Source organism: Kogia breviceps, chromosome 3, assembly GCF_026419965.1.
Source record: "Kogia breviceps isolate mKogBre1 chromosome 3, mKogBre1 haplotype 1, whole genome shotgun sequence".
NCBI classification, from domain to species: domain Eukaryota; kingdom Metazoa; phylum Chordata; class Mammalia; order Artiodactyla; family Physeteridae; genus Kogia; species Kogia breviceps.
The window spans coordinates 34,846,339-34,863,061 of NC_081312.1; the positions used below are offsets into that span (position 1 = coordinate 34,846,339).

Genomic DNA, 16,723 nt, shown 5'->3' on the forward strand with positions numbered 1-16,723 from the left:
TATATGAAGATAGAGGAATGCTTGTGCAAGGTAATGGTTATGTTTTATTTATTGGGAAAAAACAGAACTATATTTTTCTTAAAGTAAAAATAACTGATTGTGCCAAAATATAACGGAAGACAGTAAAAAAATAAATTTAGGAGTATTATTCAGTAAAGTATAGAAGGTCTGAAGGGAAATGACTTATTGCTTGGCAGTAATAACTACAAATAATGAATATACAGGAAGAATAATATGTATTAAAAACATTGACAAAGTTGGCTACATGACGTGGGCTCATTCATAAGGAAAAAAGGCCTATGGACCTTTTATTGTAAATTGTTACTAGAATTTGGGTTTTCTTTTTGTTAAAAATGGCTAAGTTATTTTGTGTCCAGATAACAAAGGTCCCTTTTTATAACCAAAATATTCTGTTAACTCTCTGGTTTATGGCACATTCTTAAATCATTTAAATCAAAAGCTTCTAAAAATAATGGTTACTTATTATTGATTAAAAATATTGTCTGTAGGGCTTCCCTGGTGGCGCAGTGGTTGAGAGTCCGCCTGCCGATGCAGGGGTCACGGGTTCATGCCCTGGTCCGGGAGGATCCCACATGCCGCGGAGCGGCTGGGCCCGTGGGCCATGGCCGCTGGGCCTGTGCGTCCGGAGCCTGTGCTCCGCAGCGGGAGGGGCCACAGCAGTGAGAGGCCCGCATACCACAAAAAAAAAAAAAAAAAAAAAAAGAAAAAAAAAAATATTGTCTGTAAATATTTATTGTCTTTATTTATGACATATTAATATCTTGTTTCTTCTGACAACTCTTCTTGGCTTTGCCTTTCCCAAATTTGGAATAAATCTATTAGCTTTTATACCTTTTAAGCAATTTTTGAGTTTATTGGATGGCTACTACATAATACAAAGATTTGCTCCTTTCTTCTTGTAAAGGGAACAATGCTAAAATATTTGATATATTTTCATGTACAGGTTTGGAAGTCTAGAATCATGGGTTTGAAGTACCTTGCAAACTTTGGTAATATATTTGTCCTAATGTTTGTCTGTATAGCAGTGGCTGAATATATAAACTCTAGAGTCTTAAATGTTGCTGCACATTTGCTGTAAGCTATATGGTTCAACAAATTATCATGAAATAAAGAGTACACAAAGGCATGGTGCATGTAGAGATCAAAAAAACTACCTCAGAAAACCTAATACACAATCATAGCCCATCAAAAAGTGGTACCAATCTGGATTGATCACATCTCAAAGATAATGAGCTAATATAGGCTGAAAGTGACCAGAAGTGGGGGCACTGAGAAATGAAATTGAAATCAGAACTTGCAAAAGTGTACTATGACTTTTAATAGATAAATTATGCCAAACCATAATACAGAGCACAAACTGTCTTAGCTGAAATTGTTTTTTAACACCAGCTCATTCAGAATCACATGTTCTAAGACCATGAACAAAGTGATTTAATAGTAACTCCACATAGATTCATATGTTCCAAAGATAAGGCTACTGACTGTCCAGATCCAGCAACCTGCCTAGATTACAAATTCTAATGAGTCCTACCCAGGGCTCTGGTGGTCTTTGTATGGGGAGTTTTGACATTTCTGTTGCTCAGGAGCACACATCTACTGAAAATGATCTTTCTCAAACACTAATCTTATGACTTTCTCCTCCTCAACTATACTCAGCACTGTCTCCCGGTCTGCCAATCCATGGTCATTTTTTACATTGTTAAAAACTATACTGAAGGCTCAAGATTCACCTCCTTTACAAACCTTATAAAGGAAGAAAATTCTGATACATGCTACAACATGGTTGAAACTTGAGGATATTTTGCTAAGTGAAATAAGGCAGACACAAAAAGACAAATTCTATAATGATGACACTCATATGAGGGACAGAGAGTAACCAAATTCATATAGATAGAAAGTAGAATGGTGGTTGCCATGGGCTGTGGGAGGGAGGAAATGGGGAGCTGTGTTTAATGAGTATAGAATTTCAGTTTTGCAAGATAAAAACTGTTCTGGAGATTGGTTGCAAAACAATGTGAATGTACTTAAAACTACTGAAGTATACACTTAAAATAGTTAAGATGATAAATTTTTTGTTATGTGTTTTCTACTGTAATTAAAAATGAAAAAAAAATTAAATGTCACTGATGACCTTGGCAATAACAGTTTCAGGGAATAGTGATGTCTTTAAAAAAGAGGCAAGTCAGGAAGGAAGCATTCCACTCTTCATGGCAGGAAGGGAAAGATGGTAAGTGAAATTAGGTAATGGTGGAACATCAGGTGGAAATATCCAGAGGAAGTTGTAAATGAAGGCTTGAATTTACAAAAGAGGTTAAGTTTAGGGCTACAGATACGGGAAGTTACCTGCATATATTTGACATGAGAGGAAAACTCTAAGGGAGAATTTAGAGAGAGTGGAAGACACAGCAGAGAACAGCATCCTAGGGGAATATTCCAATTAGGGAATGGGATCAAGATAAGGGATGCTGAGGAATAAAAGTAGTAGTTGGCAGGGCATCAAGAGAGAACAATCATGGAACACCAGGAAAGAGACAGTTTCAAGGTGGTGGGTGAGGAATGCCACTGATGTCAAATGATACAGACAGCATAAGGAAGATAAATATCAGAGCAGGTTTTAGAGGTTAGGAGGTGAATAGTATACTCAGGAAAGCAGTTTCTGTACTAATGGAGGGCAATAATGAGATTCAGGAGTTTGAGAAGAAAGTGCAGAGTGAGGAAGGAAAGGCAGCATGTGCAGACCTCTCAACAAAGCTGGTAGTGGATAGGAGGTGAATATGCAGTAGCTCAAGGAGACAAGAAGGTGTTTAAATATAGGTTCTCTTCTGATAGCAGTAATCTTTGTCTGTCTGGTTGTGGAAGGAGGATGAGCCACTAGAAAGAAAATAACCAGAGAACATAGAAGACATAGGAAGTAATTTAGAAATCAAAGTTCTGAGGAAGGTGAGAAAAAGTGGGTCTAAAGGTAGAAGTAGAGGAATTGTTCTTAGAAAGAAGTACCTTTTCCTTTTAGATTGGAAGAAAGGAGGATAGCTAAAGGAATGGGGAAATTTTCGAGGTAATGAGACGGGAAGAAGAGGGAGATCTCATTTAGTTCAGTTTGACAAATATATTTATTTTTTACCTTCACTTTTTTCCCATAAAGGTGGTTAGGTCATCTGCCAAGTGTACAAAGTAGGGTTGCTACTGAGGTTTAAAGAGGGTATAGAGTGTAAGAAGGAACAATCATACTGGAACTGGAAGAATGTACTAGAAAATCAACAAGACAGTTACATCAGAATTACTGAACAACTTTAAGTGTCAGGTTGCCATTAAATGGCAGTAATTTGTAGTTGTTCAGGTAATCATAGTTCTATGAACTTTTTCAGTAATGTTTTTCTGCTTGGGAGCAAAAATGGAGAAAGTGGAGAATGGAGTCTTTCACTTTTGGTATCACCACAGAAGGCAAAGGAATAGATTAAAGGAGTGAAGCTATCTGAAGTGTTAGTGAGGGCAACTTTAAAGTGGTGAGTCATAGTCCTTAATCTGGACAAGAAATATAGTGTGGCTAGAAGAAAGTAATGGATTATCTAACCTGATAGGTTTCAGAGATTGCCAATAAAAAGCTGGGGAAATGAAATTTAAGGAAGTGGGAAGCATTGTGGAATAGTGGAAAAAGTCATTACAGCCAAAAAATTTAGGTGTGAAACCAGGCTTCATCACTTACACAACATATATAATGTTGGGTAAGTTGCTTTGTTTATGCGCTTCAATTTTCTCTTATGTAAAAATAAGGATAATTATATTAACCTCATAGTGTTGCTTTAATCATAAAGCACATAGCAGTACTGGTCATAGTAGACACTCAACTTCTTATTCCTTCTCTTTTTTTTTTTTTTTTTTTTGCGGTACGCGGGCCTCTCACTGTTGTGGCCTCTCCCGTTGCGGAGCACAGGCTCCGGATGCACAGGCTCAGTGGCCATGGCTCACGGGCCCAGCCGCTCCGCGGTATGTGGGATCTTCCCGGACTGGGGCACGAACCCGTGTCCCCTGCATCGGCAGGCGGATTCTCAACCACTGCGCCACCAGGGAAGCCCCTTATTCCTTCTCTTATTAGTGGGGACAAAGATTTTAAAGATTCTACTTTTATAATAACAGCTGCTTGTGGCAGCTCCCAAAGAACAGTATATGGAAATTTTAGACAGACTTTATATATCTAAAGTTTAAACTTGTTTGTACAGACATCTGTTATTGAGAGTGGCCAAGAGATTTACAAAAGACAGAATAAAATAAGGAGAGGCATAGTGGAGATAAATACACTTAGTTCTGGGTATGTGTGTGTGCGTGAGAGAGAGACAGAGAGAGAGAGCAAGGGAGAGAGGGAGAGACAGGGAAGGAGGGGGTAGGAAGAATGAGAATGACTAGAAATGAATGAATGAGTTATGGAATATGGCAGAAGGTGACTGAAACTAGAAGAAAACTCACCATCTATAGAAGGAATATTTATTGCTAGTACTTTGGGTAACTAGATAACAAGCATACAATCTTGACTTCCTGAAGCTAATGGCAGCTGGCTGACTGATGTCCAGTTTAAAGACCTGTAAGTCACCATCGACAGTTTCAAGGGAAACAATATATTTTGTGGAATGGAGTTCATCTTGACTTTTAACTTTCTCTTATCTTCTACTTTGAATTCACTGGCAAATCCTGTTTGTTGATTTTACCTTCAAAATGTATCCTGGATCTGGTTACTCCTCACCATCTCCACTACCATTCTGGTCCAAATCTCTTGCTGGAGTATTGCATATTCTTTTCTTTTTTAAATTTTAAAATTTATTTTAATTTTTAATTTTAATTTTATTTGTGTGTGTGTGTGTGTGTGTGTGTGTCAGGCAATTTTATCAGCATTGGTAATACAGTAGTGAACAAACAATACAAGCTTCAAAGAGGTACAGACAGTAACCACTGCATATCCTTTTAACTGGCCTCCCAGCTTTTCACTTTTTCTCTCCCACATGCCGAGCCATACATATAGAAGCCAGAGTGATCATTTAAAAATTTAAGACATTTTATGTTCCATGCTATGTTTCGCTTCCTCAAAACTGTCCATTTAGAATAAAATGATCTTGTTTCTGTTACCTCTCCAACCTCATCTCCTTTTACTTTTCTCATTTCCCTCTATACTTCAGCCACATTGGCCTCCTTGCTGTTCCTCAAACTTGATAAGCATGTGCTCCAGGGCTTTAGTGTTTGTTGTCCCCTCTGCTTGAAACACAGTTCTGCTCACGTGGCATATACCCTCAATGTCTTCAGATTTCCACTCTAATTTCCCCTCATCAGTCTAGCCTGATTAGCCTTTGTAAAACAGAGGACTCTGTCTACCAGTCAGGTCCAGGACGAGAAAACCAAAACTCTAGGTATTTCAAATGGAGGGGGTAGGAGAAGAGAGGATTTAACGCATGGGATTGGTTACAAATGTGTTGGCAGAGTTGGAGAAACAAAAGAAGAGACGTGTATTACTAAAGATCAGTAACTGCAGTCACCATCGTCCCCAAGACTGTTGGAGGAAAGTGATGTTACTGAGTTGAGGAGATATACTCCTGCTACCTTCTTTCCACCTTCTAATACCATGTTAATGCATCTCAATGGCAAAACCTAACTGGACCACAGCTAGAGAGTCTGGGAAACGGTTTTCAGGCTTCCAGCTTTATTGTATAGGGGAGAGAACAAAAGGGCTGATGTGTAGTAAGTTTCAATAGATAATACCTGGCACATACCTCTTCTGCTAGCATTCTTTTTTTTGGGGGGGGGGTACGCAGGCCTCTCACTGCTGTGGCCTCTCCCGTTGCGGAGCACAGGCTCCGGACGCGCAGGCTCAGCGTCCATGGCTCACGGGCCCAGCCGCTCCACGGCAGCATGTAGGATCCTTCGGGACTGGGCACGAACCCGCGTCCCCTGTGTTGGTAGGTGGACTCCCAACCACTGCGCCACCAGGGAAGCCCTGCTAGCATTCTTTATTATCTTACTTGGCTTTTAAAAAATTCATATCATTTACCACTATATGTTTGTTTATTGACTACCTGCCGCCCCGCCCCCATCAGAATATAAATTCTGTAAGAGCACGGGCTTGGTCTGTCCTGCTTGCTGCTGTATCTCCAGTAGTCAGAATACTGCCTGACATCAGCATGGTAGCATACTGAAAGGGGAGGGGTTGTGAGAGAAGACTGCCTCAGTGGAAAGGAGTATTTTATCACTGACATTGTTTAGGATTGTCAGTGCATGGTGATAATAAAGAACAGAATGACTTGTAGTTAGTTTTATTACTGTTTTTGAATTTTCTGCAGACAGTGCATTCTTTTATGTGAGAGTAAAGCCTTAATAAAACCCTTTCTCCATCTCTAAGGACAGATTTGAACTTGGGTTAACTTTCTAGCTCAGTTCCTCTGGAAGTCTGATAAAGAAAAATGTCAGCTTGTTAGTAGACAACACTTCTTATGGTAAAATGGTCTCTGATTAGTAACTTGCATATGGAATGGAAGAAATTACAAATGAACTATAAATCTCTAGTGGAAAGCCAAGCTTTGGGCTTCCACGAATGTGGTGACACTTGAAGCTGGGCATATCCCTTGCAGGGACTCTGGAAGTTGCCTAAGATTGTAATAAGAAATACTGATTCCTATGTAGGACATGGTGCTTCTAAGTTGCTGGCTCACATACTCTCCTAGTGGAATTTTTGTTCCCTTGCACCTAAATGTCACTTGAAGAACAAAGAGAACAGCTATTAGATGGCTGTGTGAACTGCTAAGATGACTGGTCCCACTGAAGAAAGCATGATGCTCCCCTGCTGGATGCTGAGCTTCCTGTTCAATATCTTTCTAAGTAAACTGGTTCAAGGTACAGTATATTCATATCTTGTTAAGCCTGATGTTTAGTTAAGAGAACCTCTGGTGAGCATTCCAGCGTGTAACAGATGCTTAATTAATATATATTGAACAAATGCATGAGGTTGGAAATGTACAACCACAATTAAGTAATTATTGAATGGTATTACCTAAATTTTAACCTGCATAGTTTGTCGAAATCAACAAATGTCTACAACAGCTGGTCTGTGTTAGCTATTGTTTACAACTCTACCTTCCCAATTCTAAGAGAATTCCTTCATCCTGAATAAGATCATGTAGTCACAAAATACAGAGCAGGCTTTAAATACAGTATCCATAGACATCTTGTGTGGCATTCTTTGGGTTGGCTAAGGCTACTGTTCTGCTTACCAATATACCACACTGGATTCAAGAGGTGGCATATGTGAAGCCATACATATCAGGGGAAATCAGAACTAATACTTAAGGGGAGCTTGTGCTGTGACTGAATAAATTATAGACTTGTCACATTCATAGACAAATGTAATTTCTTTTGGCCTCTCTGAAATAAATGAATACTTTTTTTTCCTTATTATTTTCTGGCTATCTGAGGATCTCAAGCCTCAGGAGAGATACTATGCATTATTTATCACTTTTATCTCTAGTTTCCAGTATAGTGTCTGGCATAGAGGTATTCAACAAACATTTGTTGAACTAAACTATATGGTGATAGAGTCATAATAATAGCTAACTTTGGATGGGAGTAGGGAGGAATGTCAAACTACATAGAACCAGAGATCATGGAACTTGGAAGCATAATTCCCTTGGAAAACCATGTTAAGTACAGCAGGCCAGAGAATGTAGGGGAATCTGTCAAAGCTTCTCTAAGGACAATCAAATCTATGTGGGCAGGGAACTAGAACTACAAAATCTTCTTTAGATTCTACCATGTATGTATCATCTCTATTCTTTTTTTTGGGGGGGCAGTTATTTTATTTACTTGAGCCCAGCCATTCCGCGGCATGTGGGATCTTCCCGGACCGGGGCACGAACCCACATACCCTGCATCGGCAGGCGGACTCCCAACCACTGCGCCACCAGGGAAGCCCTGTACCATCTCTATTTTCACCCCATCACTTTTCCCTACTACTAGTAAATAGTTTTAATAAAGGGTATAAAAGATAGCTTAAAAAATACTACCAATGTACTCTGGGGGATAACTGAGAAAATTAATCCAAACCTACAAAGTCATTAGGAAGAACATAATAAATGTAGCTTAAACAAAGTTGCCTAATAACTAGTTGTCTATTAGTTTGCTCATTCTACTTAGCTTTCCTAAACCCCATGAAGTCACTTAGATGCACAAAGCATATAAATAAATCTCAAATAAGAATAGATCATTAAGTCAACCAGTTTAACAGAAATTTCTTTCTGATGCTAAACATAGTGTCAGGGATATTCAAATCATCACTTTGTAGATCAATTAAAAAGAATGTTTATTTTGGGTCAGTCAGTAGTTTTCGGGAATGACTAGTACACCTATACTGGGAAGTAAGCAAATCTAGAATTCTGATTTACCTCTCCATTAGCAAAACAAAACATTCTTTTCTTTTGCCCTTTCCAAAAGAACTATAAGGGTAATAGACCCTTGAAAACGTCCATCTCCAAGACTCTAGGAAATTAAAAATAATGGTAGCAAATGGCTTATTTTCAGAACAAAGTTAGAGGTTAAAAGAGAAAAAAAAAACCCCAAATCCTGTAAATCTGTTTAAAAATAGTATAAGATCTAAAGGAATTACTTTAAAAAATCTCAGTAGTTTGATTCTGCTTTTAGACTTTGAATTTCCAGCAGATTCACTTTTCAATATTCCCAGTTTGACCTTACAGCTTCCAACTGAAGTTTTGTATAACCTAAGCAAACAGGGAACAGGAAGTTTTTCAAGAGTTCTCATAAAAAGACTAAATTCCACTTCCTAAATCAGGGCTGAAATGACATTCTGACACATTCTGAATAGCATGCTACTAGAGATGCTATCTTTAGAGAAAAAAACCCCCTGATTTTCAAATCCTTCCTGGTGATTAAAGATCACACGGAATGTTTAGTAAGAAAAGGGGCTAGCCATGGTGTCCCAGTTTGTTGAATTATTTCCCACACAGAGGTGGCCCATCATCTCAGCAGCAGGGTGTGCACAATTGATTGTCCCAACAGACTAAGTACTGGGTTTGCATAGTTGAATATCTACAGCTAGCAGTCAACATTCTTTGTTTATAGGTACTGAGTGTGTGGAAGGCCATTGGTTGTAATATTTCATTTTAGTAAATGGAAGGGAACATTTCTTAATATGTAATTTCTAGTTCTTCCTTTTCATTTTCTGTACTTGAACTATCCTGAGGCCAATTTATTATCTCCTTGTTATAGAAATGTGGTAAGATCTATCATCCTTAATGTTCTATTTATAACACAGAACACAATGTCAGAAATGCTTTCATCTGAAAGTCCCACTACCCACCACCTTTCCACTGCTGTCACACCCCCCACCCCCTTTTTTTCCTTACCTCATTCCCTGTTGACATGACTGCAACCACTGGAAACTTATTAACTTCAACCTCTGTGACACCCACAGTTGCCAGAAGACCAATCTCTGAGGGGCCCATGTGGGTTCCTTTGGCCAAAACACATTCCCCTCTTTTAATGTCATGGCCAATGGGTCTGAAAGTCAAAGCAGAACCATAAACAGTATGACTAAGAACAATATTTTCTCAACTCAGAGGAAACTTTAGTGTTAAAGAAGGAGGACACTCAAGGGGGAAAATGTCAAGAGATGAGGCAGGACCAGAATACTAAAACAAAGAGATTCTAAACTCTATGCTTCTTTAATTAAAAAAATTAAATCACATAACAGAAGACAGAAATAGATTTGTACCTATTGCTGTTAAACAGGAGTATGTTACTTCATGTTTGAAAATTATTTTATAAATTGTTTTGTATCACATTACAGTCTAAAACACCAATTGCAATCTTTCTTTGATGTAAGGCAAGCATTTATATGAAAATATCTAATGCATGTCCATAGCTTGTTAGCTTTGTGGTGAGGAGAATAATGCTAATGAGGTTACAGTCATGGAGATAAGTTCCATTTAGACCACTTAGGTTGTCCAGTTCTGTGGCTGTAGAGGTCCATTCACATTGACCTGCCGCCACAGGAACTGGAGAAGTGTAGCTTTGTTACAAAATGTTGAACAAATTAGCAGTAATAGAATATGGGCAAACATATTCAATTGTAAGAAAAATCATTTGACATATATACACTACTTATGGTAAGGCAGTAGTCTCATCTTTGTATATAAGCAGTAGTACATTATTCCATTATTATTGGCAGTCAATAGAGGAGGGGCTTTCAGCTAATTATATAAATACTCAACTCTGAAAGTATCTGTGTTAATATCAAATTCTGGATTACCAAGGGGTAGGGATGGGTAATTCTGGATTATCTAGGAGGAGGATTAACTGTGAATTATGTAGGCTCATGACTTTGCCTGCTTCTCATGTTGCTTTTGAATATTTCATTTGCCTTTACCAACTTTACAAAAAAGTAGGGAGGGCAGACATGGGATACAGAATTCAGAAAATTAATTTTGCTACTTGTTAAAAGCCCTGAAAGCTAATGGTTAACTGACTGAGCTGTGAATTTATAATAGCCATGCTCTCCTGAGTTCATGATCATGGCAGAAACAAAAGTTGGCTATACATTCTATATGTTATGAACTTACCTGATATCTTGGCCTGGCCGAGCCTGCACCAGAATTCGTACTTCAAGCTCCTCAGTGCCCTATAATAAGAGCAAATCATGTAATTTGAAACAGAACAATCTCACTGAATTTTGATCAATAGAATTTAGCTACTTAGATGCTTTCATCATCAGATAGGCCCAGAATATATAAAAATATAGAGGAACAGAAAAGCCTTTGCTAAACCCTTTGAACATGATGAATTTCTACCACAGGTTCCTGAAAAATCAGGTTTGATGCCAAGAAATGAATGAATAAATAAACAAACAAACATTTTCACTGATTCTCATGCTTTTAAAAAATGTACCAGTTCAAATACTGACTCTTACTTTGTAAGCAGCATTCTTAAGGAAAAAAAAAAAAAGATGGCTACCCTAATAGATACAGTGAATGTGCATAGAGATAACCTGTCTCTTCTAAATCACGGGTTCAATACTATGCCAAGGTTCCTTGCATATATACCTGCAGGTATTTCTGAAATACCTGCAGAAATTTCAGTGAAGGACTTATAGTTTATCTGGTAGTAGATGTCTATAAATTAATGGTGATCATCATTTTTACATTTATGGACTGTGAATAACATTGTGACACTGGAACTGTGTCTTGTCATCTGGCAGAGTCTGTGGAGGCATGTGCTCTGGATTTCAATGCTCTGCTGGCTTCACTGATGCCAATAAATCTGTTGGACAGTTTTAACAGCAGGGCAATGTGATCTGTGTGCCAAGAGTTGAATTTTATAAGCCTTACTTGTGGGAAGGTGATTAAAGAGAAAATCCCCAAATCAAGAAGAGAGGGTGTGTCTCAGCATGGCCAAATTTTACCATATACCCAGCCGAGGAGAATATATATTTGTTATTAATTCTAACTTTAAAAATACAAGATATCTTAAACTTCTTTTCAAAACAAGATAGACAGTCATTAAAACCTCAGTTGAAATTATTCTTTTATTAGTGACTGATTCTCTGGTTTCAATAATTGCCACTAGTTTCAGTGAGATAAAGGGCTACTTAGAACAGAGTCCTTTATTTTAGGCAAAAGAGGGGGAACTGACATAAATTTAATGCTTCCAGACTGTAATTTGGCAGCACAGATTTTCCTGAATTATAGAAAACCAGAGCTGAAAGGGTCATTTGGTTTAAATGCTTGGCTTAGTGTAATATTCAAGAACTTGCCCAAGGGTTCTTTGTTAAATTCTTCTCTATTAAAATCTCCTTCACATTTTATCAGAAGCTAGTCTTTTTTTTTTTTTTTGCGGTACGCGAGCCTCTCACTATTGTGGCCTCTCCAGTTGTGGAGCACAGGCTCCGGACGCGCAGGCTCAGCGGCCATGGCTCACGGGCCTAGCCGCTCCGCAGCATATGGGATCCTCCCGGACCGGGACACGAACCCGTGCCCCCTGCATCGGCAGGCGGACTCTCAACCACTGTGCCACCAGGGAAGCCCAGAAGCTAGTCTTGATGAACAAGTTTCTCAGCTAGATGGTAAGTCAACTGTTAATATCTCTGCTCTTCTATCTTGAGGCAGTTTCTTTCCTTGCTTGCATATGAAATTTCTTGGCTCAATTGTGGCTCATATTCTGCTGTAATCACAGTAATGATCATAAAAACATCTCCTATAACAAAAGGGTTTCAAGCCTAAGGCAGTTCCTTATTTACTATACACTACAATGTAAGGTTCTAACATAACCAAAAAAATTGGGCTAATCTCATAAACATTGCAGAAAATAGGCATGACTTATAATACTGCCATAGGAATGGAGTCATAAGACCTGGTAATGACATACATCATCAGATTCCCTGATCAGTTCAGTATCTTCCACTTGTACTACTGCATCAGCACCACAGGGGATTGGAGCACCTGTTGTAACCCGCATGACTTGTCCTGGCATTACTGTCTGAGTAGGCTGGAAATACAAACATGAAAGAAAGAGTCGATTTACTTTACTGCTGCAAAGGAAAAGTCTGCAGGAGATGTGACAGTTTTTGAAACAAACCATAAAAGGAAAATCTTACAGTCTTATTCATTTTGGGAAAATGTAATAAAAGCCACAAACAGATATACTTACACCAAAGAGGCTTTCATTTGACTTAAGTAATGACTTAATTAGATGTCTTTCTTGGTGCCCTGTTTTCCTTTTGAAGAACTACCACTTATATTTGCCACTACTGTCTCTCACTCAATGTGAATTTTCTTAATATATGTAAAGTGATTTGACAGTCTTTAAAAAAGTACCATGCAATATGATTTTATGAATGACAATTATGAAAAACCATCATGTTGATCATTTACTGAAGTTCTGATGTTTGAGAAATGTAGTATTTTATTAACCAACGTTTTAGTTAAATAAAGGCAAGGCCAGAAAAATTATTTTAATTATTACTCTTGAAAATCTTTATAAAATATATTAGTTCATCTTGCAACTAATAATAAAAGTCTAACAAATATAAACAAATCATTTAAAAATGATTCCAGTGTCTGTAATGATTTGGGTTAAATATTATATCCAAGATTTTTACTGTCTGAGCTCTCATATGAATGGTATGGGAAACTGACTACAGGACCTACCCTGCACACTTCCTTCCAGCACAGGAAAAATCATATTTCTGTCAGCTCCATCTAATAGGTTTGATCTGGCCTCAGAAGAGTCACTTGTCATGGACCATGATTTAGGTCAGATTTGGGAAAAGGAATGCTTTTAATTTCCCCAAAAAGAAAATTCTGAGATAACATTAATTCCCCAATAAAAATGATATCTTTCCAAAGACATCTGCTTCTTAGGTATTTAAAATATTAGGTTACAACACATGAATATTCTTAACACTACTGAACTGTACACTTAAAAATGGTTAAGATGGTACTTTTTATGTTATACATTTTTTTTTTTCCCATTACGTGGGCCTCTCACTGTTGTGGCCTCTCCCGTTGCGGAGCACAGGCTCCGGACACACAGGCTCAGTGGCCATGGCTCACGGGCCCAGCCGCTCCGCGGCATGTGGGATCTTCCCGGACCGGGACACGAACCTGTGTCCCCTGCATCGGCAGGCGGACTCTCAACCACTGCGCCACCAAGGAAGCCCTATGTTATACATTTTTTAACCACATTAAAAAAAAATTAGGGAATCATTAAGGAAAAATACCCTTCCACTAGATGTACAATCAAAGTAAAACCGGAAATTTATTTGTTAGAAAAGCCTTAAAAAGCTTATTTCCATAATGTTATTGCTGTAAACAATACCACCAATAGCTAATATTTATTGAGTACTCAATCTGTATGCTAGGTTCAGTGTTAGGTGCATTGTTATATTCCAGAATATAAGACTTATAAAGACAGAAATTTTCATTTTCTGTTAGCCTCTCTAGATCACATCGTCATTTTCCTGTGCTGTGGCCCAGAAGGCCAACCTCTATGGACTGTTTCCACCAGGTTCCCATCACTCTGGCTTCTGGTTAGGTTCAGCCAATGGGAGGGGCCAACAAGAGATCAGAGGATAGGAGAGAGAGAGAAGTACAATTTTTATTCCCCTTGCCCTTTCCCAGCTGGGCTGCAGTTTGGTGATGGGTATGTCATTTCTACTACTGATGCCACAGCTCCTATTAGGTGGACCTCTCCCATAGCTATCAATCTCCCAGGTCTAGGTACTACTCTCTCCCTTTGCCCCTTCAGACCTAGAGGTGGTAATGAAATTTCACTGTTGCTAGTACCTGAGTGCTTCACATTCCTTTGTTAGTTTCCCTTAATCCTGTCTATATTTTGGGGAGAGTCATTTCATTAATCTTTAATCACCCTCTTTCCAGACATATTTATTGCTCTATCATCCCAAAGCCTGGAAAGTCTGGCACAAAGTTGGTAGTCAATAAATATTTCCAGAATGAATGAATAAGTATGCATGATCTCATTACCACAACAACTACATGAAGCATGTAATCCTTCTTGGCTTACAACTCCAGTATTCTCACTGATTTTTTCCCACTGGAAAAAAATCACTGGAGAAAGTCACTGGAGAAAGGTTCTTGGGATCAAATCTGGCATTGAACTACATACTTTATATCCCCTTATTATGTTATTTGAATAAAAAACATTTCAGGCTTATTTGGAATTGTTACATTCTAATGTAATTTTCTACCAAGATAATGCATAGAATTTTTAAAAAAAAGCTCAGGGATCAATGCATTAATTTTTTTAAAAAAAATTTTATTTTTGGTTGCATTGCGTCTTTGTTGCGGTGCACAGGCTTCTCATTGAAGTGGCTTCTCTAGTTGTGGAGCACGGGCTCTAGGCACGTAGGCTTCAGTAGTTGCAGCACGCGGGCTCAGTAGTTGTGGCTAACAGACTCTAGAGTGCAGGCTCAGTAGTTGTGGGGCGCGGGCTTAGCTGCTCTGCGACATGTGGGATCTCCCTGGACCAGGGCTCGAACCTGTGGCCCCTGCATTGGCAGATGGATTCTTAAGCACTGTGCTACTGGGGAAGTCCTCAATGCATTAACTTTTTTTTCAACCCCAGATACTACTTATTATCTGGTGCATCTCTTAATTCACTAAACATGACCATTTTGCAGTGCAGTGATTTTTGATGAAAAGCATTAATGTTTTGATACATGTGTTTTTTAGTAGAGGTGCTGATGTCAAAACTATCTTCTGAGCCTGTGCAATAAAAATATTTAATGTAGGTCTAAAGAAGTCCTTTTTTTCCCCTGAAAGTGCCTTTTTGGCTAAGACAGAAAGTGATTCCCAAAGTGAGTTTCAGGGTAGTTGCTTCTTAAGCTGAAGTGTGTTAGCATGGAGCCCTCCCTCAATTTAGTCTGATTCAATGTACCATATTATGTAAATTTACTTTAAGTTTTACTGTGGCTATACCTGTAATTTTCTCTACTTCTTGGCTTAAATCAACTTTAAAGAAGTATTTCTGTGTGGCTGCTAAATAAAAAATTTGGCTCCTCTCCAAAACCAGTAATTCTAAGTGGTAGGTGAAGGATTCCCCCCAGCTCACTTATATTAAATCTAATGTAAAAGATATTACTGGATATATAAAGACATTTATATATCTACTTAGAGTAGACATATAAACTGCAATTGAATTGAATCAACTGGAAAAACTCTAGCAATAAATAAAGTACTTCCTTTAGATTGTTAAGACTACCAACTCTTCTTTAATTTTTATTGATATAGGTACCTTATATACTTTATAAAGTAAAAACTATAAAAATCTTGATTTTTCCTTGATAGAGATATTGAGTTGGATTTTTTGAACTTTGTCCAATGGTAGCACTTCATAATTACACAACTGAAATTGAAAGTGTCCAATGCTAACCAACAGGACCAAACTATAAGTGATTTTAAATCAAGTATTTTGGTAGTAAATAACTGTCTCAGTGTATGCAATAGTCCCCTAGTGTTCAAGTGTATTTACTTTCAATAAGTGAGCAATTTGGCTCTTGCAAGATCCCTGAGATTGCTGTAAAGAGTGTATGTGGGGCTTCCCTGGTGGTGCAGTGGTTGAGAGTCGGCCTGCTGATGCAGGGGACATGGGTTCGTGCCCCGGTCCGGGAAGATCCCACATGCCGCGGAGCCGCTAGGCCCGTGAGCCATGGCCGCTGAGCCTGCGTGTCCAGAGCCTGTGCTCCGCAATGGGAGAGGCCACAACAGTGAGAGGCCCATGTAACGCAAAAAAAAAAAAAAAAAAAAAAGAGTGTATGTGTATGATACATCAGTTATAGATAAAGTACATCACAGGTAACTTGAGGAAAAACCCTGTTTTCTTATATAGTTTTGATCTTTTTTCCCATCAAACTTTTATGAGAACTTACAAGAAGTTGGCAATTTTTAAATTTCACAACTTTTCTTGTGCTCCTTGTTATCAGTTGGAAGTCTTAACTAGTAAATAAAGTTTAAGGGTCCATAAGGCTCTTAACAATCTGCTACCTATGCCTAAGTATTCTAGGCTGTAACTACCACAAACTATTTGCAATTTCCTAATACCATGCAATTTTTCAAACACTACTGGGTCTTGACTTACACTGTTCTTTCTGCTTGGAATGTTCCTTTTTTCATTTCTGTTTCTGTTTTTTTTTTTGCTCTAG

At 38.4% G+C, this 16,723-nt stretch overlaps 1 protein-coding gene across 13 annotated transcripts in view; it reads right to left on the reverse strand.

Moving 5' to 3' along the window:
* The window catches only part of GPHN (gephyrin), a 640,157-nt gene that overhangs the window by 75,665 nt on the left and 547,769 nt on the right, over positions 1-16,723 (reverse strand). For all 13 annotated transcript variants that reach the window (XM_059059572.2, XM_059059574.2, XM_059059562.2 and 10 more), the window contains 3 exons: positions 12,430-12,549; positions 10,629-10,687; positions 9,414-9,567 (listed from right to left, as the gene is read on the reverse strand). In XM_059059572.2, coding sequence (XP_058915555.1) covers positions 9,414-9,567; positions 10,629-10,687; positions 12,430-12,549 — 333 coding nt within the window. The remainder of the gene's footprint in view (positions 1-9,413; positions 9,568-10,628; positions 10,688-12,429; positions 12,550-16,723) is intronic.